The following is a 25,726-nucleotide window of genomic DNA, read 5'->3' as shown; positions in this document are numbered from 1 at the left end:
GAAGAATATAAATTGCTAGCTTACTCTTTATGAAATCTGTAAGATTCATTCTGGCTATAATAATAGGTCAGGCCTGTTTTGGAGGCTGAAGAGATACGTCGATTTGGTCTCATGTCTGTGTGATACAGTGCATAAGTCTTTGTGGTGTAACACTGGTATATGGAGTTCTGAATAATACGTGCCATATGGCTTAGGTTCCCAGCAACTCATGATTTTTTTCAAGCATAGAATTTTTTACAGTCTCTTTCATTCCAACAGGTAGGAAGAAGAGGTGGGACATGAAACTTTTGGGCTGCTTTTAAAGGGAATGAATATTTTAAAACTGGGTGGTCTGTGTTCCAGTTCTTCATTTATAGAAATTTTAGGTAGGTCTTTGATGCTGACAGAAAAGCTGACCAATAATAAAATAAATCCCTTTCAGGGCATTTTTTTCCCCCCTACTGCTGCCTGCAGAGAGCCTGCATATGCTGAATTATGACATGACGTATTGTAGAAAATCCTCTGCCTAGGCCTTCTGAAAGTTCTGAATTTTGACCACTAGACAGGGAGTGGCAGTTTACAGACAGTACAGGGACAAGAAGAAATTGCTGTGGAAGTTTTATTGTATTCTGTAACTATTGGAATTTTCCTTCTAATAATTGTGAGGAGTGACTGCCAGATATGATGCAAATATAATTTTACATACACAAAAAATATACCTCAAGAAGAAAAAAAAATTTAAATGGGGAATCTGCTGGAGAGATGGCAAACTTGCCATTTCAGATGTCTTTCTGTTGCTGGATAGTGTCAATTTGCTCTTAAATTACTGTCCCTTTTTACAGTCACATATCTAGAACTTTAAAATTTGACTTTTCTCCCTTCTGCTGTCCTGTAACCAGTAGATCAAGTAAATTCAGCTGTCCCAGAGCTATCTTCCTTATTGACTAAAAGGGATAGCAACCCAGGCCCGTTTGCCCTTTGCAGAAGCCTCAGATTGTAGGTAGGATTGACAGTGATAAAGTTTCCCCTCAGCTTGCAGAGCATGTTTGTGAGATTGTGTGCCACCAAGTGTGAAAACATTACAGTTTTGGTCTTTCCATGAATTATCCTGTCTGCTTCCTTTTCTTTAACCTCACAATATGTAAGTTTTTCTTCCTCTTCTCTCCTAAAGTTATTTCCTGTCTTTTTTTTCCATAGCACTGTCATTTATTATTGACCTAACACCCGCATTGTCTTCACGTGATATTGCTGGTACTTTGTGAATAGTCAGCTGCACAGAGAATCCATTATTTAGCTTGGAGAGCAAGCTCACTGTTATGTAAACCTGGAGGACAAATTTCATAGTTCCTTCCTGGCATTTTGCTGTGCATGTGTGAAAAATCTGGAGTAAACATGCATAAACTGTTACATCCCCCTTTTAAAAAAAGGCACTGATTAGATAATATGGGCAGTGACTTTTTTTTTTTTTGTGGTAAGAAAATTGGGAAATAACTTGCATGGAACCAAATGTAGTTTGATAAGTCAGCCTTTAATAGCTCGAAATTTTCAGAATTCTAAAAGTTCACTCCTCTGAAGAGAAGATAGTGTGATATGCCCTAATCTTCTTTTAATGAAAAATCTCCAGCTGATTCAGCTTTAGAAATATCAGGATTGTGATATTGGATATGAGGGAGTTCTTGTTTTTTTATTATCAAGACAGCCAGAGAGGAGTCCAAGTGCCACAGGAAAAGTGGAAAAGCCAGGCAGGTCCTTTTTATTCTTTCATATTCCTCCACTAGATATATGCAAAAGGAGCATACACATAATGTAGGGCAATACCTGTGAAGGAGCTGCGACTCTTTAAGGAGGCCAGGGACTGTATCTGCTGGTGGGGTGGTGTCCCCCCCCCCACGTTCTGGTGAACATCTGCCTGTATTCTTTATTGGAGGAGCCCTGTCTGTCCAGTGCAGCTGGTCGGCTCACATGCTGGAAGCAGAACGCGGGAGGTGCTTTATTGCAGATGTGTCGGAGGCACGCTTAGTAATGAGGGGGTGTGGGCAGGGTACAGAAGAACAAGCTTCGTATGCAGAGCGTGGCATTTGACAGGATTGGGAAAATGGATTTTTTGGAAAAGTCTGTCTTGTAGATTTGGCTAAAGAACTGAAATGGATGAGCGGACACAATTCCATGCCTTTGTGATGCTGTAATGTTAGGAAGGCTGCAAGGCCGCTGAAAAGAACAGCCGTGTCTGGCACAGGAGCATGTTTCTCAAAGGCACTCTTCTGCTCGTCTTGGCAGGGAGAGCAATCAGGGCTCCAAATTACAGGGGTTTTCTTTTTTGTAAGGCAGGTCTCAAGTAGCTCCTGGTAGCTAGCTTTGAAAGAGCTGTGGAAGGAAATGTTTTGGAGGCGTTTTTTAAAAAAATGTTTTTGACCTGTTAAACTTTCAGTATTCCTCTCCTGTGGTTCTTTGTAAAGTATCATATCACCACTGAAGAGCAAACCGCGACAGAAGAACATGCAGAGTATTAGATTTTCAGACATGAGAACCTCTGCTGACAAGTTCCCTGTATAAACAAAAATGTCATAGTTTCTATTTTTGGCAAAAGTAAGTTGTTCAGAAAAATGAAACCACTTCTGAGTAATGATAAAACATGGGATTTTTCATACCCACAGGAGGCCAGTATTTAAGAGGAGTGTTTAAACACTTTTGTGAAGGCTTATTTTAATAAGAAATCTGCGGATTGAAAGGCCCCAACAGCTTTGAGTGCCAATTTTGTTTGTCTGTTTGTTTGCAGAAGTTTTTAAAGGTTTCTGCCTCTGAAAATGGAGTTGAAACACAAATTCAGTGTGGAATTTTGTGATTACCTGGAGCAGTCCAAGGCCATGTTGCTGCCAAAATAGGCGATCCCATCATTCCCTGGTGCCCGACTTGCTGATGGGTTTTCTGCTGGCTCAGTAAGGCTGTGTGGCTGCATGGCTGCTGGCTCACAGCAGGAGCAGGGAGGGTTGTACAAGCTGAGATAACGGGGTGCTAGGGCTGTTGCTTTTGGGGTTGGTGTGTGATGGCCTACATTTTTTATTCAGTTGGTGAAGTAATCATCTTTTAAACCAACCTATTTGGAACGTTTTAAAGAACTTCATCCTGTGGCCTGATGAAACTGGATGTGACTACACAAGGACTACATGTGGTTTTCATGGGGTTCCAGAGTGAGGAAGGGCCTATGTAGATACACAAACTTAGGCCTGCATGCTCAGGCTGAGCCTATGGTAAACTCATTAAGTCAGTTTCTTTCAACTCTTGACAGTTTTCACAGACATACTTGATTGAAAATTACTCTTTTGCTGACATTTCAAATAAAGTAACTTCTCTGGGGCATACAGTGAATGCACTCCAGTGATTTCTGGAAAACTTAACGTGTTACTTAGTGGAGTGAATTTGCTTTGTTTGTACCTGACTGTGTTTCCTGGGTCTTTAGTTCTGTTTTGGACTTGCTCTAGATAATGACTGGGTTTACTGAACTTGTTGGTCAGTAAATCCAGCTGTTTAAGTTTATATGGTGTAACTAGAAAATCAGACTTTGCTTTTCTGGACTCTTCACAAGTTTTCAGGTGAAACTTTGCTGTTCAGTAAAATTTGGCTTGGTATGAACAGTGGCTGAAGTTACCCCTCAGAAGATGTCAATATACTTTTGCTGTTTTAAACCTCAGCTGAACTTTTAATCTCTGAAAGATATTGATGGTTTCATGTCCTTTTAGAATATCTTCAAAAGACAATAATTTATTGAAGTAGTTATTTCTTATGTCCTGATTAATTTATATATACCATTGTGATAATATTTGCTTCATAAATAGGAGATAAGAACTGATTTTATAAAATAATAGGATGATAGTCTTCTACCTAATTAAGAATTTATACAGAATCATTGCTTCTGTTTTCTGAAAACTGTATTTTTAAACTCCTCTGAGACAGCAAACAAAATTACTAGCAAGACAGTATTATTTAAAATTAAAAGTATTAGATTGGCAGAAAACCTGGGATTAGAATTTATATCACTCTCTGTTCCTTTTTTTAAAAAAAATCTTCCATTTTTTTATAAGTAATTACAGGGAAACAACAAGCAGCCCCTACAAATAGGGAGAATCTCTTCCTAACTACTGTTAAAATATCTAACCTCTTTTGGTAAGCTTAAGAGTAAACAAATTGTTCTGTCATAACGTTGGAGGACTTCAGCAGACTTAAAGAAGATTAAAACTGGACAGTTGTATCTGTCAGTGCCCCCAGCTGTCAGCCCTCCACTCTATCAGATGTCACAATTTCAGTCAGTAATTGCAAGCAGCCTTGTGTTCCATACTTTTACCTGATCGTGCCAGTCTGCAAATTATCATGGCTGGAGGTATATATTCAGCCAGCAGAATGTTCAGATGATGTCGTTTTTGACATGGTGACGTCCATCAGAGGAGTGGAGCAGACAGATGGGAGAGGAACGACTTCAGTCCTCTCATCTTAATCTATTCCTGTAAGCCTGCCAAAGCCTGGGATGCCGACTGTACAATGTGTGTGTAGAAATATGACTGTAACTGTAATTAAACAATTAACATCATTAGAGATTTTAGGTTCTCATCAGAAAGGCCTTCTCTCAGGAAAACCAGCAATGCTTTTTTTTAAATTTAAAAATGTTTACAATATTATAAACCCAGCGTTTTCATGTATTGTAAAATAACTTTTTGATATTATGTAGTTCATGGGAGTATTCTAATTGTGGCTTGACATCCTATAAAATTTGAACTCTGAATGAAGCCTATTTGAACAGTAGGGCCAGCTGTCTTATTTTCTTGTGGAAGTAATGGGGATTTATATATATAATTTTTTTTCACAGTTCCAGAAAGAGAAAATATTTTATTTTAAAGATTGTTGGTTTAGCACTTGGAATTCTACAATGTTTTATCCTTTTGTATAGTAAAACTAAGTGTTTTATTAGTATAATGCACGTGAAGACGACAAATACGTTTATTTCTTTGTAGTTTTAGAGACAAGTTAAATATATTAATGGTTAATGTAAGGTAGATTATTAACCTAAGTACTGTTTCTACTATACAGTAGGGGGGTTGCTGTTTTGTTGTTGGGGGTTTTTTTGTGTTTCGTTTTCTTTTTTTCTGGTTATTTAGTATTTTATCAACTTTGCAACATGTTTGAAAGAGCTGCTTTTGCAGTCTCCCTGAATTTGATGTATTGTAATTTATTGCTTATCAGTTCCTTATGCTGATTGGTTTAAATCCTTTTTCTGTAAGTTTTAGGTTTATTTTTATGGACCCCTTTTTCTTGTGTTAAATGTTACCACTATTGGCAAATTCAGATTAACTTTACCCTTTTTTATAGCTCTGCTAATACATACAGCTTTAAAGTGTAGGGTAAACTTTCATATACTAAGTAATTTGTCTAAATTTATTGGCAGCATTTCTAATCTTGTTAGAATTGTGAAGCAGAGAGCCTTTTAAAAGATGTTTGTGCATTCATCTGCTGCAGATGTATGCTACTAACTTCGTATCAATCATGGGGTTTTTTCACTTACATGGTCGCATGCAAATATGTCATGAGTGATTTTAACTTAAAAGTATTATCAGCACACTATATTCTGCCAACTAGATTTCTTCTGATAAAGTTAGAGTTCTGAATCATTTGTATTTTCTGAAAACGTGAATTGTAACACTTTAAATGCTTGCTTTTTAGAAGACATAGAATTATGTTGCTTTTTTTCATGGTCTGTTTGAAGTCTCTTTGTGAGTAATTTTCACTTACAAATTAATGTCTTTTTCCCTAGTCAAATCATGCAGATTTGATTTAGAAGTCTGAGAAACTTTATTTAATAATGTCTATTTTGCTAAAACTTGAAATTATTTAAATTTTATTATTTCATTGCATACCCCTAGTACTAACTTCAGATCATCAACATATAACAGTAATATAAAAATGGAAAGCATAAAAGCTTCAAAATGCTGAGTTTCTTTGAAAACACTTCTGAACTTTTAAAAATACTTCCTTTTTGTTGCCTTAAGCAAACAAAGAACAATTTTGAGACACTGATGAATGTAGCTGGATTCACTCAACAGTTTAAAGAATAGAGTGGAGAGCATGTTTTCTTTCACACCTCCAGCAACCATTCATTAGATTAGTGTGGTCTGATTCCTTTACAGTGTATATTCAAAGTTACAACTCCATGCAGTGCTGTCTTTTTTCCCTCCTTAGCTTTTTCAGCCTCTGTCAGCGTAGCTCAGAAACTGATTTCAGCACCCTGGTCAAAAATCCACTAAATCAATGGAGATCTCTTCATTGATTCTGGGTGATTAGAATCAGCTTCTGCTATTTTTACTTTGTCATTTTGATCTCGGCTTATACACTGAAACGGTGTAATTAGTGTGAGATGTCATGAGTGTTCATAAAAGAAGGTAAAAAATTATGTAGAAATACATAGAATGGAGGCCCAAGATAACAATGTATTGGTCCTTGCTGTTCCCTTCCACTGATCTTGCTCCTTCATTTTTCCACTTCCCTTAGCCATCTCTCGCTCATCTTTGCTTTTCCCTTGTTCTGTTTCATTTCCTGTTCCAGGAAGTCTTAAATGTAGATCAAATTCATAGTGTCTATTTACTTCCCTTTTCTAAGTGAATTTAACTCCTGAATTAATTTCTGGTGAATTTAACTAGTTCACCAAATCTTTTAATATTTAAGGAATACTTTGATAGTGAAGCTGCTTTTTTTCTTCATTAAAATAATCATGTGTAATCTAGCATTGTATTTAGAGAACGATGTGCTGATTCCTTCAGATGAAGTAAGCCTACTGTTGAGGAGGATCTGGAGTTGGTTTATAGGGAGGGGAAGAGGTTTTTGAGGGAAACTCTGCTGCTAGAATGAAAAATAATGTGGAAGCTAGGGTACTATGACTACTGAGCCAAACTTTTTCATTCACTGTCAGGAAAAAATTATAATTCTGCTGTTGATTAGAATGTCTGAGGGAGATGGTTCATCCTGATCTACACAGGAGAGTGAAACTGGCTGCAGAGGTTTATTTTCCTGTGAGACATCCTGTTGTTTCAGTTTCCTCTTGATGATTATTCACCACTGTTTAGTAATCTTGGTTTTGTCAGGCTTCAGTGATTGCTCAACTCTCCAGCTCAGTTCAAAAGTTTATTCCCTCCAGGTTTGCATCAGTCTGACAGAGTCTTCTGTTCTGTTCTTTTATAGACACAGGTCTTTCTGTCACTGAATTCTCTCTGCCACTAGACAGTTGGCTTATAATATGCAACAGACAGTACAGTAAAACTCCCCACAAAGCCAGCTTTTACAGAAAGAAAGGCATTTAACATTAAATGCGCAGGTAGGGTTTAATTTATTGTTTTCTAGAAGTGAGACAGTTTTGGTACATACAGGCTGGAGTTAGCATTACTGTTGCTTCTGAAAAAGGTACAGTCAGCCTTTGAAATACTAGTAGTATTTTTCCATTTCTGTTGCTCAGCAGAGTATCTGTTTTAAAACAGCAACTGGAGTTTTCTGTAGCAAACCCACAATTGAAGGATTTTTAAATTAATCTGTAGGAAGGTTTACTCTTATGTATGACAATGAGATAAGAAATGAAGAAGTTTATTTTCATATGTCTTAAGAAACAAATGTTGAAAACCAGGTACATAGAAGCACAAATCAAAGGCATGAGGGTAATGACTGCATTGCAGTGCTTTAGTTCCCTAAAACACATAATCTAAAACTGTTTGGTTGTGTTTTGCTCTCCTGGGCTTATGTTTAAATGTTAATATGGCTGGTACTAAGTGCTGGCTATAAAATTAGCATTGATTGGTGAAGGCTACAGTCTTTCAGTAAATATGGTGGAGATGCCCAAAATAAAACTTGCTTTGACTCAAAAAATCATACTAGAATTGCTTATATTTGAAGTCATTTAATTCCAAAGCAACTGGCACCAACGCTGTGTAGGTGATCTTAACCATTGTTATTTCTTAACTTTTACAATTATAACATAACATTACATTGATCCAGAATAATTCAGTCAGACATTTACCTTTGTATCACAATGCGTTCACTTTGGGCTTTGTATAGCTTGGATATTGATTTCTCTGCATATTACTGTTAGTCTTCATAGTCACACTGAATAGTGGAATAATTAATGAAATAATGTAAAGTACTTAAAACAATGACATTTTTGTAATTTTTCTTCTATTCAGCTATAATCCTCTGATAATCATGGAGCCATATTTTGCTGGTTTTAAGCACATGCAGCATGACTACGAAGTCACTCTTGAACTCGCAAGTGAGGAGACTCAAAAAACTAGAAATGCACAAAATTCTAGGACGGGGTCTTATGGTGTCAGTATTAGAGTCCAAGGAATTGATGGACATCCTTACATAGTACTAAACAATACAGAAGGATGTTTGTCAGAAAATCCCCCTCCTGGAAAAGAACAGCAGGTCATTTCTCAGAATGTAAGCAAGCCAACCACAGACTCCAGTGCTGCTTTTAAGTTGGAGGACAAAAACAGTGAACACCCAAAGTTTCCTGAAACACAGCATGTGCAACCCTGTATGCTTAAAAGCCTAAAGATAACCAATCTGGATGAAGAGGAAAAAAGAATATCAGATTTTAAAGATGGAACAATGAAATCCTCCAATTTGTTGAACTTTCAAAGACATCCTGAACTTTTGCAGCCTTATGATCCTGAAAAAAATAACTTGAACTTGGATAAATACCAACCTGCTGTGTGCAGTAAATCTAAATCTTTTGCAGATGAAGATAAAATTGAAGCAAAGCCTTGGATTTCCTCAACTAAAGTAGTGTCCCTACAGAAAACAAATACTTATCTTGCAGAGCCAGCCAAAGCAAATTCAAAAAATATACATTTGAACACATCAGTAGAAGTAGAAAACCAAAATAAGCAGCTGTTGGATTGTCCTAGTAGCACGATCAGCCCCAATGAAGTGTGTGTTTCAGAATCATTTTCATCTGCAGGAGGATCCCCATGTGTTAGTCCCACTACTTATCCAGAGACAAGAAAACCTAGACCAGATGTTCTTCCCTTCCGCAGACAAGATTCAGCTGGGCCAGTATTGGACAACTCGCGAAGATCATCATCCTCATCAGCTACTCCCACCTCTGCAAATTCCTTATACAGATTTTTACTTGATGACCAAGAGTATGCCATCTATGCAGACAATGTTAATCGGCATGAAAACAGAAGATATATCCCATTTTTGCCTGGGACCGGCCGTGATATCGACACTGGTTCACTTCCAGGAGTGGATCAACTAATTGAAAAGTTTGATAAGAAAGTTGACCCTCACAGAAGAGGTAGGTCAGGAAAAAGGAATAGAATTCATCCAGATGATCGTAAAAGGTCAAGAAGCGTTGATAGTGCCTTGTCATTAGGGCTTGATGTAAATTCAGATTATTTAGGTGAATTCAGTAAAAGCTTAGGTAAGTCAACAGAGCATTTGCTCAGACCATCTAAAGTTTGCCTTCACAAGCAGTTATCCAGAGATCAAAAGTCACCTTCCAAAGAGATAAAGATTTCTGCTCGAAGTATTGGAAAACTGCAAATGCCTGATAAAGACACTCAGAACAGCAATTTCAATTCTTTGCAATACCATAAACAAAATGGAGCTGACACCGAGAGTTTGATGTTCAGGTCATCTACGCTCCCAGGACAGAATAAGAGAGAGGAAGTTAAAACAGTAACTTCTACTTTATTGTTGCCAAATCGAATCACAAATCCACCTGATTCAGGAACGAAGAGTATTTCTGTAAAAACGTTTTCATCCATCTCTAATATACAGGTAATTTTGAATTTACTCTTTAAATTGTGTTTTGCACTCTGGTATATTAAGAGTGTCATATTGCTTTTGTGCTCTTCATTAGGACAAACTCCCATCACACAATACTTGCAAATGGGATAGCAGAGTTGTTCGGGAGAAATGTGAATACAAAAATTATTCAGGTGGTTGCAGGTGTAGAAAGCAGGGTTTGTAAAACAGTTCGTTCTTGTATGGGTGCAGGAAGAAGGTGGGGCCAAAGAAGATTATTGTAGATGGTATTGTGATGATTCTTCTTATGATGATGATAAATGCACAAAAGTAGAATGCTGAAATTATGTAACTCCATGCAAAATTATGTTTTGTTTCTTTTGGTGTGGGGTATGCTTTCTTCTTGCACTAAGCCAAAACTCCAAAGGATCTTTGTGAACTTTAGGTCCACAGTTCATAATTTTTTTCATAATTGTACAGGTTGTATTTACAACCCTCATAGGATTGTATTTTTTGCCATTTTGTCTTGTCCTTTTAGGCAACTCCTGATCTCTTAAAAGGGCAGCAAGATCTTGCACAGCAAACGAATGAAGAGACTGCTAAACAGATACTTTACAATTACCTTAAGGAAGGGTGAGTAAACAAAGTTAAGTTTTGGAAAGGAAATTGTGTTTTCTCAGTGTTTATTTTCTATTACATTTAAAAAGTGAAACTGTAAAAACAAAGATATAAGTAAATGAAATGTCTGTTTCATAATTCTGTATCTCAGTTGTGTCCTTTAAGGCATTATAGGATCTCAAAATACCCAGGCAATCAGGATTTGCATAAGGTATTGTACAGGATTTGCTTAATCCTGTATATTTGTGCATTAAAATATGTTTTGTCTTTGAAATACTTCTGGAGTTAAACTTCATGTGATATGGAGTTCGTGAAGGTACATCGTGGGAGTTTAAGCTTGTGGATTTTTTAAACAACAACAAAAAGTGTTATAACGTTTTACAGAAGTTGTCTTGTTGCTCTGCATTTAATCCTTTGTCCACCTGTAACTCTTTTATTTTGTGTTTTCTAATGATAACTTATTGAAAGACGAAGGAAGAATAAATGAATTAAAATAGACGATGCGCTTACATTTCTTTACATGCGAGATGTAGCAGGTTCTGGGAGCTGTAGCAATATTATATTATGGTGCAGTAATCAGGACTTGAAAAACCTAATACTAATGACTTCTAATTTCAGTATGTTTAAATAATGTACATGCTGAATACCTGTCTTTCCACAGCTACAGTCTTGTAGAAGAGAGTTGCAATTACAGAGTTCAGTTTTTTGTTGTTGGGTTTTTGTTTTGTTTTTTGTTTTTGGTTTTTTTTTTGAGGGATGGAGTGGGTATTAGTGGGGGTTTTTGTGGTTTTGTTGTTTGGTTTGGGTTTTTTGGGTTTTTTGGTTTGTTTTTTAGAAAACATTTGGAATATACAGCCTCTCTTTAAATGGTTTAATGAAATAATAAGATAATTTCTGACTGGTTCATATTAAACTTTTTTCCTTTATGGTGGTGATTTTCAGTAGTTTGGACACTCAAAATTTGTTTTGATGTTAACAAAGTAGTACCTTTGATCATGTTGTTTCTTACTTGTACTGTCTGTGTTTTAGAAGTGCGGATAATGACGATGCCACAAAGAGGAAAGTCAACTTAGTTTTTGAGAAAATTCAGACTTTAAAGTCAAGAGCTGCTGGAAAGACACAGGTAAACAATTTTTTAAGTTGCTTTGGCTTGTTTCAAAGTGGTATAGTGTTAAAACAGGGCTTTACAATTTTGAATTGCCTCCCTGAGTTCCATTAAGCTATTCTTGTAGTTCCTCAGTGGTATAGTTACACTGAGGTGACTTAAGGGAAATATTTTTCTAACAATTAAAAAAGAATGTAAAGGAGTTTACCATGAGAACTTCTACATTTTGCTCTTGAGAAGGAGAGAGATGCAAACTTAATGAACATAAAGAGGTTGTTGGATGAAAAAAAATATAACTTTAAAAATAATGGTGGAGTATCTTCTCATTATAGTGATGTAAATAGATATACAAATGAAGAAAGTAATTTGTAGTTTAGAAAAGCAATAATCTAGGATATTGTTTAAAAACCATATTATGGTAATAGCATTTGATGATCTTCCTACTGAAAAGTTTTTATTACCTGCTATGTGGTGCACTGTTTTTTCAGTTCTACAGCAAAGTGAAGAAATGCCCAGTTGTAGTGTTGGCATAAGAAGGATTAAAGCTTACTTTTGATCATTATTTTATCCTTGGCTATTAGTCAAAATGAAAATAAGAAACACATCTTAAGAAACTACTGAAAAACAGCGGTTGAAAATCTGTCTTGACATACAAGCGTGGATCCCTTTGATGTCCATTTTGTGTAATTGGTGATATCTCAGTCAAATTTGGCCCCAAGTACTTGTGATTTATTACGCAATTTGAATTTTTCTTTAGGTTTGTGGTTTTTCTGTGTTATTGGCAACATGCCTTGAGCAATTACCAAGAAGTTTTATGAAAATCAAATCATGGTTCCTTTGAAAATGTTAGCTTGGCTTGACCCATATGAAAAGTCCCTGGTAAGCTCAGGCAGTTGATGCTACACTTTATTAGCCTTGCTCGACATTTTAAAAAACAATTGTCAAAGAACATCTTGACTTTGTGGGAATAAACATCTATATTTAATTGTAGGTTTCAGATTCTTCAGCTGAAGTAAAAGCCTTGGTGGAACAAAAAGCAGAGCTTGAAAGGAAAGTAGAAGAATTAGAGAAAAAACTGGATCTCGAAATTAGGGTATGGCACTTTGTTGTTATAAAGCAGTTAACTATTTCAAATATACTTTTCCAAGTAAGTGAGAACCGATCAACCATCTGAATCTTTTTTGCTTTGTATTCTTTTTAATCCAGATATTCCTGTGCTTTTAGAGAAAACTTTTTATTTTATCTGTAGTTGCTCATAGCATAGTTACCCTCTTTAAGAAATCCTTAGTATTTGAGGAGTTTGGAGCAGTGAATAAAAATGTTAGGCACGTGCATGTAAAATTTCTTGGGCATCTTCAGAGGTAAATGTTAATCTGTTGACTGCAGTGAGACACACATGGAGTGAGAGACAAACTGTATTACTCATTAGCTGCTGTTTATTAATTACAGCATTATTTTTACACTGCGGAATTCAAAGTGTTGCTCTGAAGACATGAGAAGGACAGCTTGGCTTCTTTCAGTTTGCTTTTGAGTCTGTGATAAGAATCAATATACTTGAAACTGATTAGATAGTACTGAGGAGACTTCACTTCTCATGTTTCTAATAAAAATCAAAAAGCAGTGCTTTGTGTGCTTTAATAAATGTTCCAAGCTTTTAATATTCATAAATTAATAACCACTTCTACAGGTGAAAAATATCAAAGTATTAAAATGGCTTCTTTCATATAATAAAAAAGAGCCTTTAATTTATTTATGCTTAGTCTATTATCTTGCTTAACTCTTGGTGTACAAAATTCAGAATCAGCAGAATTCCAAAGAAGAGAGAGATGCTACACGAGCCAGCCTGAAAGATCTTCAGTTGCAACTCGATGAAAGCATATGTGAAAAAGAAGCCTTAAAAAAGCAGCTGAAAGAAAGCGAAAAGGAACTCAGAGAAAACCTAGAGGAGTGAGTTACTTCTAGAAAAGTTATTTATTGGAATTTGTATGTGTTCTTAAACCTTTTGCATTAAAAGTACCTGTGTCTTCAGAATAAGTTAATAGCATCAGACAGAGTAACATTTGTTATTATAGGAAATGTTTCTACCGTTTAAAAACGGCATGTTTTTAGAATGTCTGGAAGGAGAAGATTGCTGAATTTACGGTCTTCCTCTTAGTGCAGATTGCTTTTAATATTTCACAGTCATAATATATAATTCAAGTCTTTACAATATGAGGACACTTGAGTACTTTAGTCAAGAATATAGTACCAGGTTTAAAATAAAATGTAACTTTCCACTTAATGTCTACTTAAAAGAGTACTCATTTTTACCCCTCTGACATTTCATTTTTCTGCCTCATTGTAACCCATTCCCTTGTGTGGAACATGGGAATTGATACTTGTACATTTTTAGTACTTGAAAGAATGAATTAATATTTCTGAAAATTAAAAAATCCTGTCTGATTTTTCTTGATGAGGCTTTTTCAAGTGAAGATGGAGCAGGAGCAACACCAGACTGAGATCAGAGATCTTCAGGACCAGCTGTCTGAGATGCATGATGAACTGGATAACGCTAAACATACTGATGAAGGGGAGAAAGAGGTTCTGATTGAGGTTAGTTATGAAGTACCAGAGGAAGGATGAAAAAATCAAAGGAATTGCATAAAAAGTGGGAACTAAGATACAGGTAGAAGAAATATATGCCTTAGCTTTTCCCATTCTATTAATCTAAAATAATATAGCATTATTAGGTGCCCTAAGAAAGCATGTTATAATAACTACATTAACATTAAAAGGAATACATACCATTGTTTTATAGAGTAGAACAAATAACATAATCGTTGAGGGATAGCTCCGTTATTCAATATTACCAGATAATCATCTCAGTTCTAACAATTAGATAGGATTTTTGAGTCAGGACAGGGAAGATCAGTTTAAAGAAGGTGTGCATACTAGCAAGACCGGATGAGACTCAACTAAGAAAATGAAAAGAACTCACCAAAGCAGTCTCTAAGTTGTTGATTCCCTATTGATGGGAGAGAAGAGAAGGGATACAGTCTGAAGAGGAACAACAGACTTGTGGGTTTTCTGTCACCTTGGGATGAGAGAGCGATTGATTGTAGCCCTGGTTATAGTAATATACTGATGAAGAAATAGAGAACACTGCGTATTAAATTTGTTGATAAGAGTATATCGGTGTCTAATGGTTCAAGAGGAAGATTAAAATTCAGAATTATCTTAATACTTTGTGATGCCAAAACAGTTTGCTTCCCTTAATAGTAGTGCAAAGAACTAGCTGAAGAAACGGAAGCTAAATGTTAAAATGCAAAACTGGGAGCAAAAGCATAGATAGTAGATCTCAGGAATATTAAAGATGTTTGTATGCAAGATAAGCTGAGTAGAATAACTACTTTGTTTTGTCTAGTGAGATTGAATACTCTCTTAAGTTACTCCTGCAAATCTTAGGCACTGCAGTTGAAAGTTGTACATAAGTAGGGGGGTATCTGGAAGAATGGTGATAGCACTGAAAAACATTACCTATGAAGAAGGAATTTAATCTGAATGGAGGAGTGAGGGAAGAGTCAAAAAGCACATCTTTTGTAATATTGCTATAGAGGAGATAGAGTAAGAAATAAGAGACTAAGCTACAGAGATTTGAAGTAAATGTTGGAAAACATTTTTTATCAATATGGATAAATAAACAGTGGAATATGGCTACCTGGGATGGTAGTAGAATCCCTTTCATTGTAGGCTTTTAAGGACAGAATAGATTATATGTGTTAGGAATGGTTTAGATGTATTGATCCTGCGTCAGCGTGGGGGAAGTTTACTTTCTTTTTGAAAGTGCTGTTATTCACAGCTTGAGAAATACTGAATTAGGTAATTTTTAAAGCTGTACATTTTTGATTGTTGCTATTGGTTTATTCTGTGCTTGTATACGTGAATGTGTGTATTTATTCTTCAGATTCACTGACTACTGACTTCCCAGCAATTTGGAGAGGGGAAATGACTTCTAGGGGAAACATGGTGGGAGGAGGAAGGGTGTAGAGGCATGGACTCAGTTGGAAACCACTTGTTTTGTCTTCAGCACTTGCAGAAGCAGCTTTATTTGTTCCAGTAGAAATGACAACAAGCAATTATCATTGGGTTCACTTCTCTTGCTGTGTGAGAAACAAAGGTTTTTCTTTGTTCCTATCTACCTCTTTGGTACAGAAGGTATGACTGAGGGAGTTGCTAAATTGCAACCATAGTTTGACTCCCGCTTCATTTACAGACAACATAACATACAACATCAACATTTTTCCATAGTTTTACAGCATCAGATATGTTGATCCATTATATAAAACATCAGGTATATGTTATACTTCTAATAATTTTAGGGTTTATTGAAATTTTGGCTTACTACAAAAGCTGCAAAAAATACATCAGTCATACAAAATAAAGTTGGCCTTGGAGAGCTTCTGCTTAGATGCTTTCCTTCTCTGAAACACAGACAGAGCATCCATTGGAACTGTTTGTCATGCAATTGTGTTTAATTTTGTTCTTTAGGAGCTGATGCAAATGAAGCAGGATCTGCAAGAAGTATTAATAGCAAAAGATCAACAAGAAGAGATTTTGAGAAAAAGAGAGAGAGAGCTTACAGCTTTAAAAGGAGCACTAAAAGAAGAAGTATCTAGCCATGACATGGAGATGGACAAACTTAAAGAGCAACATGATAAAGAATTGCTTAATCTACAACAGAGCCTGGAGAAAGCAACAGAGGTGAAATAAGTGATTACGATTAATCTCTGCAGGGTAAAATTATATGCCTCACAGATGTCCCATACTAGATGCTTTCAGATACTAATATTTTCTTAGCAAAATACACAGGTATCTTTACACAGTTCCATGCAGCCCACTTTTCTAACCTTGAGCTCCTTGTGTCACATCCTGTTACCTGACTACATTGTCCCACTTTGTTCCCTGAACTCCTTACTACTAGGGTTTTTTATTTTATTTTGTGTCCTTTTCATTCATTGAGGTTATCTTGTTTATGGAATGGTCAAATGAGTGCCAGCACAAGGGAAAAAGCAGGGAGCAGGTGTCTGGAAGCAGACAGGTGGAAAATGGAACTGAAGGAATTGCCTTTTCCAGCATCAGCAGGAAGTCTTTGTGAGGTGTAGAATGAACAGTTTACAGCTGTGCCTGTCTGTTACCGCTTTCCAAAAGATGTCCTCTGTGAAGTTATCGTTGCAGAGACAGCAGCTAGGAATTTATTGAAAGATTTTTTTGTAAGGAAACAGCTCTCATAAAATTTTAAGCATTATTTTTACAATCCCAGTTTTTTGTGTCTGTTCTGTATCCCCTTCCCTCATTTTATTTCTGTCAATTTTTTGCGAAAATGTCTAAAGGCAAACTGTGCTTGACCAATATGTCAAAATTGTAGGCCCAGTTTTATGCTTAGAAACCTCCATGCTTATTTATATCTTTTACCCATACCATATTGGTGTTAGGTGAGTTGCAGTTATCCTACTAGTTGTGGCCAAAAACATAATGTAGAACTGCATTAAAATTAAGCTTGAAACTTGAAAGAAGTTTCTCAAGCTTTACATACTTCATGAATAAAGTAGGAGCGCATATGGAAGATGCTGGATAGATACTGTATGACTGTACTCTGATAGAGTATTCTTTTAAAAGATTGTTTTTAAATATGTGATTTTCTTCAGTGGTTACAAAAATTTTATACATTGGTTTGTTTATGCAGCCTAGGACTTCTACTTGAGATTGTTTAGCTTTGATTATATGTGTTGTTTCTCTTTGTTTACATCATCATGAAGATATTTGACTCATCCGATCTGCTTGAAATGAATTCATTTCTTCTTTGAGAGAAAAGTAGAACATTTAAATTATCATTTTTTATTATACAGTAATTGTAGTGACAGCTTAACCTCAGTGAACCATCTTTCAAAGTAACTGCGTGGTAATTTACTGTATTTCAATTATGGAACTGTAATTACGACTGACAAGAAATGAAAGAGTAGTCTGTTTGGCATAACAATAACACAGTCTGGGAAATGGCTCTATGACTAGGTTGCTGTGGCTTAGAGATAGTTATAAATAGCATTTATTTGCTTGCATGACATAGTCTATCTAATAGCAAATTTAATAAGATGTTTAAAAGTGAAATTTAATTAATTAATGTTGCTCTAAGCACCAGTTCTCCTCTTCCAATTTTACTTCAAGTTATTTTTGTTGGTTTTAAGTAAGACTTTTATCATTCTTAATTGGAAGGTGGAGGTTTTTGTGTGGTTTGTTTGTTTTTTTTTTTAATCTTGCAAGTATTAGTACCCTTAATGATTTTTTAAAATTTTTTTTTGAAGCCTGGAATTATATGTATGCCTACTGACTAAGACTAGTTGCTGAGTTTGATATATCTATCAGGAAAGTATAACCAGTCTCTGCAGGGAGTTAGATCAGTGATCTGCCATGATCTTACATATCATATTAATTACTGGTCTTATAATTAATCTGGAATACCCAACAGTGTGTGTGAAAATCATGTTTTATACAATTGAAGCTACTTGACCTGTTAAATTATTTTTTTTAATATTATTGCAAGATGAAAAGATTTATAGTGGGTGGTGTATAAGAAATTTATATCAAAGATTAGTGGAAAGGGCCGTTCTGTTGTATTTAATGAGGAAAACAGGTATGTAATGGCTGTAACAGTGGCTTACCATACAGAAAATATGGATGCTGATGTTTGATATATCAGGGTATATTGGAGTCTTTATGCACACGGTTGTTAGTTCCTATGCTGCTTCTATATCATCCAAATTGGTACACTGAAAAAGGTGTTTTGTGATATCTTTGCGGGGAGAAAGGAAGTAATTTTTGTGCCACTGTTAAATCAACAGAATTCATCAGCTGCTGGAGACATCAGATAGGTTGGGAAGTAATGTACACTGCATTTAGCCTGTGTGATTAGAATGCCACATAGATGTGTTTTGAAATCATGTTAGAAACACACTCAAGGTTTTCTGCTAGGAGAACAGAGTGGGGTTATTACATTACATGTGATGCTGTTCTCAAGCTCACTGATGTGGTAGTACGTTGGGGTTTTCTTGTTTTTTTAAAATAGATGTTGTTAGATAAAGCCACAGATATTCAGATATTAATTTTCTTTGCTACAGTTTACCTTTTAAAGTCATTTTTCTGCTACATCTTTTGCTTGTGGTCTAGAGATGGCTGTGATCTTAACTTCATTGCTTGTTTACTAAGACTGAAACCAGACCGTTTCCGTTTAACAATGGTAGAAGTTTTACCTTTTTAAACATATCTTTGTGTGGTAACAATTACCTTTAATTTAATAATAAATTAAAAATGTCTTTCTAATTAAAAATGGATTTCTCTGTCACAAGTCCTAGAGCAGAAATGAGTATGAATTCCCTCCTGGTTTTAATGTAGTACAAAAATTTATATTCCTTAATCTGGCCCTACAACACAACAGGCCAGAATTGTACTACTTAACTATGAGTGCTCTGTCACTACGGATGAAGTGCCACTGCTCCAGCAAAATTTGGAAATAACTTTTGGAATATAATACTGTAGGTAAAAGGTTGTAGCAAATTGCAGCTAGTACTGTTCAAATTCCACTGAAATTGTGTCAGCTTGCAAACTGCACAGCACTCAAATTTATGCCTGCTTTGAGAAGTAGTCTGTACAAATTCTCTTGTTCAGAAAAAGCTGCAATCATCACATTATGAAGAGGCTTACTGAAGCCTGACCTTGACTGATTTACTGACCTTGTCCTCAAAATGATAAAACAAGCACTCAGAATTTAGAATCTGATTCATTTAGTAACACATCCAAGAATTCAATGAAGCTTGCGGTCATCTGAGCTTTAACTGTAATGTATGTACTAAGACATGAGATATGATTGAAGAGAAGAAGGAATTTTACCAGAGCAAGCGGTAGGAGCAGCAGAAGACAGTGGTTTCCTTCTGCACATGTTATGAACTCAAAGTGTATTCCTTTAAAATAAGAAAACAATATAAAATTTTGAACATTGTAAATGAGAGTAGGCTTTGGTTTTGTTTTTTCCCCATTTCTATGAAGTGTTTGTGCATTTAGGTGAGTCTACCACAGAGCTGTAAAGAACTTTGAAAGGAAAGTGAATATTGTACCTTTTTCTACCTAACCTGATAATATATTTCTTCCTCAAAGCTAATAAAAAAAACATGGAGCAGAAGCTTAACAAAAACTGGCTTAAGCATTTGTAAATGGTACTGATACGTACTGCATATGCCTTTCTTGTAGAAATGGCTTGGCATATATAGTTTAAATGTAAAATGAAACATAACTAAATTTAGTATACTCTGAGAACCTATTTTGGAATAACGCTGTACAAACACCAGTGGTTTCCCAAGTTACACAGGGTAAACTGAAGACAACTGATTGTGGAGCATCGCAGACACACTTTGGTACATATATAAATGTAATTTATATAGAAGTAGAATGATACATATGGAAAAAAACCCAATAGGATCTGAACTAATTTGTACCCCTCTAAGGTGAAATCTTGGGGTTATAGTAAATAGCTCTATAAAAACATCATCTTGATAGCAGTAAATGAAACAAATTATATGATAGGAATTACTTGGGCATAAGAACATCATTATGCCTTTGTATACATACATCCATAATTTACCTGAATCTGCATTATGAATGCTGTGTCTGAGCCCAGTCAGTTCATCTCAAACAAGGCATACAACAGCTGGAAAAGCTTTACAGAAGGTGAACCAGGATTTCAAATGCCACTGCTGGGTTTTTTCTTTCCTCTGCTTGCCTGAGGCAACCTTTGCCTTGTTGAAACAACACTTTTTTTTGTTTGTTTGTTTTGGTGGTAGAAGCTGGTTGGTAATTGATCTAAACAGTGTGCAGAGTCAAAGAATAGTGGAGTGACTGGTCTGAGTCAATGTTTCCTCTTTCGTGACCTGCCTCCCTCTGTCCTCCTTTTCATTTGCTGCCCTCTTTTAACCAGCCCTCTAAAAGCCTGGTATGTTTTTGATTGATTTCCAGTGTGGTCCTACAACCACAGATGGAGTAGGGGATAGAGAGGGATGGTGCACAGACAGAAGCGTGATGGTGGAAGGAGAGCTGCAGGCACTCCTTAAATAGGCATCATTATTGGAAACACATATTTTAGAACTGTATATGGAAAATCTGGGACACAGATTTGATTTGTTATGCTGTAAGTGTCTGTTCTGTGCATGGAAAGGAAGTTGTTTGGTAATAGCATCATGCATGTTTTTAGGCACCCATTAAATAAAATACCAAACAAATTATGGAATACTAGCTGTGTTGTCAACAAGAATAATAAATATGCCTCTGAAGTGCACTGAAGATGTAACTTGGTGACTTGTCTTTGGTGCTAAAAGCAAGCTTTTTAAATTCCAGCTCCTCTGGTCTTTCATTTCCATGCAATTTACTCCATTTATTTAGTGAGGACATGTGTTTGTTTGGATGCAGACAGTACCATGAAACTACAACGGAGTGGTTTTTATACGGTATGTAGAGTCAAGAAAGCCTCTGAGCAAAATTGTCCTGCAAAGTTCTGTTTGAGTTGTATTTGACCACATCTAAACAAGACAAAAAAAAAAAACATCTGTTTTATCTGTAATAGCATTTCACCATTGTGAGCCTTATTCAGTGGGACTATTTCACTTACTCCGGGTTGGGAAGAAGGGGTTGTTTGTGATTTGTTTTGGGTTTTTTTGTTTCTGAAAATTGGTAAGAGCCTGTGTAGTCAGATACTTCTTTAATACCATCAGGAGGATCTCTAGTCCTTATCAGTAGAAGACACTATATGTATGTTCAGGTAGTTTGTCGTGTAAAACTGTATGTTTGTGTATGTGTGTGAAGTGTTTGACTATGTAAGTCCATTCAGTAGGGTACAATGTGAACACAGAACTAGTTAATATTTCACTCTAGTCTTTGCAACAACTTCTGACCTTGAAAAAACTATTAGTATAAGCCAGTCTGTCATGATACATAGCTAGGAGGATAATGTGACATTGATATAGCTACTGGTTGAGAGGTTAATACTTTCCTGGCTCTGGTTTTTAGAAGTGTGTAAATGTAAGATCATGCCTATATTGGGAAATTTTGTTTAATATGTTATGTGGAAAAAAAAAGAGGTGCATTCTCAATTTTAAAATGTAAGCATTTAAATCTTGCATTACGTCTCATAAATGAAAACCTAAGTAGTTTTGGAAATAATATTAGGGGTATGATACTTCTCAGATCAGTGAAAATGGCCTTGCAAGAAAACAAGTCTTGTCTCTAAACTGACACAAGTGAATTATTGTTAACCAGTTAATAGAATGGCTCTGGCTGAAATGGAAGGAATGGCAGTCTGACTTGCTTGCTAATTTGTGCAGTTGCTTACTGAATGATCTCTTGAAGTAGAGCTGAGGATTCGGGTTAGTGGCAGCGTACCTCACTAAGAGAGAAAAAAGCACTGACCCTTTTAACAGATAACTAGTGATAGCTAACTTCAAAGGCACAGCTGTGTGTTAAAGTGGGCTAGGCCTTATTTTGAGATGATGGGAAGAGTTAATATAATCAGTGTAAGGTAGAAAAACAGTAAGTAAAGCTGTTCAGTATCTTTTCAAGAAGCTTGGGGGTTTTTGTTTAGTGGGAGGCGGGCAGAGGGGTTGGTATCCTAACACTCCTTTTTGCTTTTAAGGAGTTTTTATAGTCCTTTTTTAGAGGTATGAGATTTTATTATCCATGCTATCCAATGTTACTGTGTCATTCATCCCAGGGCTTCCAACTGCTTTAAGAAATAGTGTTTGAGGTTAGAAGACTTGCCTAAAGGTACACAGTGGGGAAAAATACCGGAACTACAAACAGAGCTACAAACAGAAATAAAGACCTGTTATTTGCATTCATGAGCTTTAAAAAGCAGATGACTATACCTGAATAATACTGATTTCAGAAGCTGTCTTTACTGAAGAGCTAATAAGGATTACAATTAAAGGGCTGTCCCTGTGTTGAGACTCAGTGTGCTTGCCATTTTTCCTTGGGTGTCAGTCTTTGGGTGTAGGTTGGGTTTGGTTTTTTCTTTCTTTGGAAATCACCTGCATGTTAGCTAGGGAAATCAGTGTCTAGTTGTTTTATGTTTTGAGTTGTTTTAAGTTTATGATTTTCTTATATACAAAAATGAGAGGAAAAGACAATAGAAAGGAACTTGATACCTCCATCCTTCTACCCCCTTAGGATTATGTGAGGGAGTGGGATAGATCTGAATCCCTGAAGCCACATGAGACTTTTTGCATGTAGTTCAAGAAGTTAAACAGCTAGTCCAGCACCAACCTAAAAAGGTAGCCCATGAGACTTCAGAGTTGGTTTCAGTAGACCGTATCTTCCTTGATACCTTGTGTTCTACACCAGAAACAGAATGAACTGAGTAGCGACACCATTTCCTTTTTTTCAGAAGATTTTTGAAGATTATCATCTCATTTGCCTTGATTCTACAAGTATGAGTATAGAAAGAATATCTGGAAGTGTGTTACTTCCATTAAAAAATTCCTATTGTGCTCTAGCTCATTTGGAATGGAGATTTATTCTTTAGATTTTTATTTCAAGTATGGCAATTAAGGAACAAACAGTTAATTGGCTGAATTCAGTTTTACTCAGCTGAACTTGATTTGGAAAGGAAATGTAAAGGCTTTTAGAAAACTTGGCTGAGTTGTGCCGAATAAGTGTAGAATCTAGCCAAAATTTAACAATTCTAATAAACTGTGAATGAGATTCAGCTTCCCCTCACTTAAGCTCTTCCTGTGTTTTGTAAAAGGACTCTAAAGGTTCCATACTGTGCAGTCACTGCCAAAGGGGAATTTCACCAGCTGAAACACTGAAGTCAGCCAAAACCATTTTTTAATGATCAGTTACACAACCACTCTCATGTCTTTGCCAATGTGGAGGGTGTGGTAAAAAAAAGGTGTGGAACCATGGAACATTTTCTGCATTCTTATCCAAGAGGTTTTTTGCTGTATTCAGGTTGAAATAGGGTATTTCATTTGCATCTTGAGGATCCTGTTTGTGTGTTCTGTCCAGTTTCTTTGGGTTTACACAATAATGGGTGTTGGGAAAGATTTTGGTGCCTTTTGTACTAACTGAGCTTTATGTCTGATACTTTAAATCTGTTCACTGCTTGCACCAAAACTGAGAGTAGAGTAATGTATAAAATTACCAAGATTTCTGCAACAGAGGAGTTGGAACATTATTTATTACTTTATTTAAACTTGATTAGTTTTAATACATTTTAAAATATTTCTGGATGCATGTGCAAGTATATACAAGGACACACACCCAAACTTTATTAGATTCATTTCTTGTTAGGCAAAACACCTGAAAGGAGCAGGATGAGAAGTGAGGGAATCGAATTTCACTGCCAAAGTTCCCTTATGGAGAATAACTTCCTTAGGCCCAAAGCTGAAAAGTAAATGTCACATGCGTATGAACTCCACAGCTGTGACTATGTGAGCTCATATGAGCAGACCTCCGCTAGGTAGAACTTCATAAATTGGGTGTACCTACCAAATCAAATAGTACATATATATAGGTGCATGCATTCCCTCACTTTTTTCTCATCCATCTGTTAATGAGTTAAAATAACTTTGTGCTCACTTAAACACAATGTTAGAATATTTCATTTATCAATGTCTGTCAGACTTTGGTCTGTTTCTGTACTCAGTACGTACTATTAAAAACTTCTTCTGAAGAGAGAAATATATTGATTATTTCACAAACTTGAATTCCTTTTCTCAGCATAGCTGCAAGCACACGAGTAATGTTATTGCTCATATTAAGCCTAGGAAAGAAGAGATAGAGAGATTACTGTCTAAACGATCTGTTAAGCATGTTCAAATTGAGGTGCCTGGGTTAACATAAGATTAACCGTTAAATAGTCCTTGATATATTCATGGTAAAATTTTTGCTGACTTCGGTTGCAGCTGTGCACTCAAGACTTTGGAAACCAAACCCTACTGTTTCAAATCAAACACTGAGGAAATTAAGGAGCATGCAGTTATTGATCCGCTCTGGAAAGTTTTGGTTGAGTGACTTGCCTCAGGAGCTCTTTGGCAGAGACAAGAATAGAGTCCAGGTTCTCCAGGAGTGTGTTTGAGTACCTTAGCTCTCTTACTGTCTCACTCATTTCTGCAGCACTCCTTTATTTCTGCAGACTCTATCACTGTAAACTCTTGACTTGTTCTCAAGCTGATTGACTAATCCTTTAAGCTTCAGAATTAAAATGTATGAGAACTGTTAAAAAAAATCAGTGGTTATTGACCACCATAGATTATTTTCCTCCATGTGTGATCTTTTTCTGTGGTCAGAAACTGATTTTTTTGATGTGGACCTTTCCTTTAGGATTTAATAACTAGTTTTATTCATGGTGGTTTCAATCTGCTGCTGGGACAGCCAGAAGCTTATCTCCAAGTAGTCACAGAGGACTTTGTATTGTGGGACATCATTACAGCTATGTCATTAAAGCTATATCATTACAGGCTTCTATTTTTTTCAGCTTTTTTCAGAAATTTGCAACCCATTTCCAACTCCTTTTACCAAATCTCTGTAGCTTAAGTCTGTTGATAAGGCTTGCTTGTCTTAAATTATGAGTTTCAACATGATACAATTTGAGAAAGCATAATGTATTCAAAAATAAGAAATGAGAAGGTATGAGTGTGTTTAAGAAGTCTGCAAGGATGTGGGTATTAAGAGGAAGTTATTATTCCTTCAGAGATTGTAGAGATGGAAAGCTGAATGTGAAATGGGCTAAATGTAGGGAATAGAAGGCGCTGAATGCCCTGGAAGACAGAATGAAGACAGACAAATTGGAAGGAAAGACAAAGCAAAGGCAGACAAACAAAATATAACAAGGAAAATGCTTTAGGGCTTTTACCATACATAAATATCATTCCATAATATAATATTGTAAAAACTTGGCGTACTAAAACATACTGCCACAACTAGCAAGTGGGAGTAAAAAGAAAAAAATGTTTTATATATCATAGGGAAGAAAATGCATTGTTGGAATTGAGATATGTTAATTTTAAGATCCAAAGAGCCCACTTCAATGCTTGATACAATTTCCCCCTTCTCCCCTGTTTTTTGGGGGGGTTGGGAGTTTTTGTTCTTTGGTTGGTTTGGGGTTTTTTTTGTATGGCAAATATGTCCGAATATAGAGAATTTCATTCCAACTTTTGTCTTCAA

The 25,726-nt window shown here is 36.0% G+C and overlaps 1 protein-coding gene across 5 annotated transcripts in view; it reads left to right on the top strand.

Annotated features, from left to right (window-relative positions):
* The window catches only part of CGNL1 (cingulin-like 1), a 62,787-nt gene that overhangs the window by 8,443 nt on the left and 28,618 nt on the right, over window positions 1-25,726 (top strand). For all 5 annotated transcript variants that reach the window (XM_014944362.1, XM_014944361.1, XM_014944357.1 and 2 more), the window contains exons 2-8: window positions 8,190-9,795; window positions 10,301-10,395; window positions 11,410-11,503; window positions 12,477-12,578; window positions 13,284-13,432; window positions 13,942-14,077; window positions 16,013-16,225. In XM_014944362.1, coding sequence (XP_014799848.1) covers window positions 8,209-9,795; window positions 10,301-10,395; window positions 11,410-11,503; window positions 12,477-12,578; window positions 13,284-13,432; window positions 13,942-14,077; window positions 16,013-16,225 — 2,376 coding nt within the window. In that variant the 5' untranslated portion in view covers window positions 8,190-8,208. The remainder of the gene's footprint in view (window positions 1-8,189; window positions 9,796-10,300; window positions 10,396-11,409; window positions 11,504-12,476; window positions 12,579-13,283; window positions 13,433-13,941; window positions 14,078-16,012; window positions 16,226-25,726) is intronic.

Source organism: Calidris pugnax, unplaced genomic scaffold, assembly GCF_001431845.1.
Source record: "Calidris pugnax isolate Ruff unplaced genomic scaffold, ASM143184v1 scaffold70, whole genome shotgun sequence".
In the NCBI taxonomy this organism is placed as follows: domain Eukaryota; kingdom Metazoa; phylum Chordata; class Aves; order Charadriiformes; family Scolopacidae; genus Calidris; species Calidris pugnax.
The sequence above is the reverse complement of the archived record's forward strand: the minus strand, read 5'-3'. Positions and strand labels throughout refer to the sequence as shown.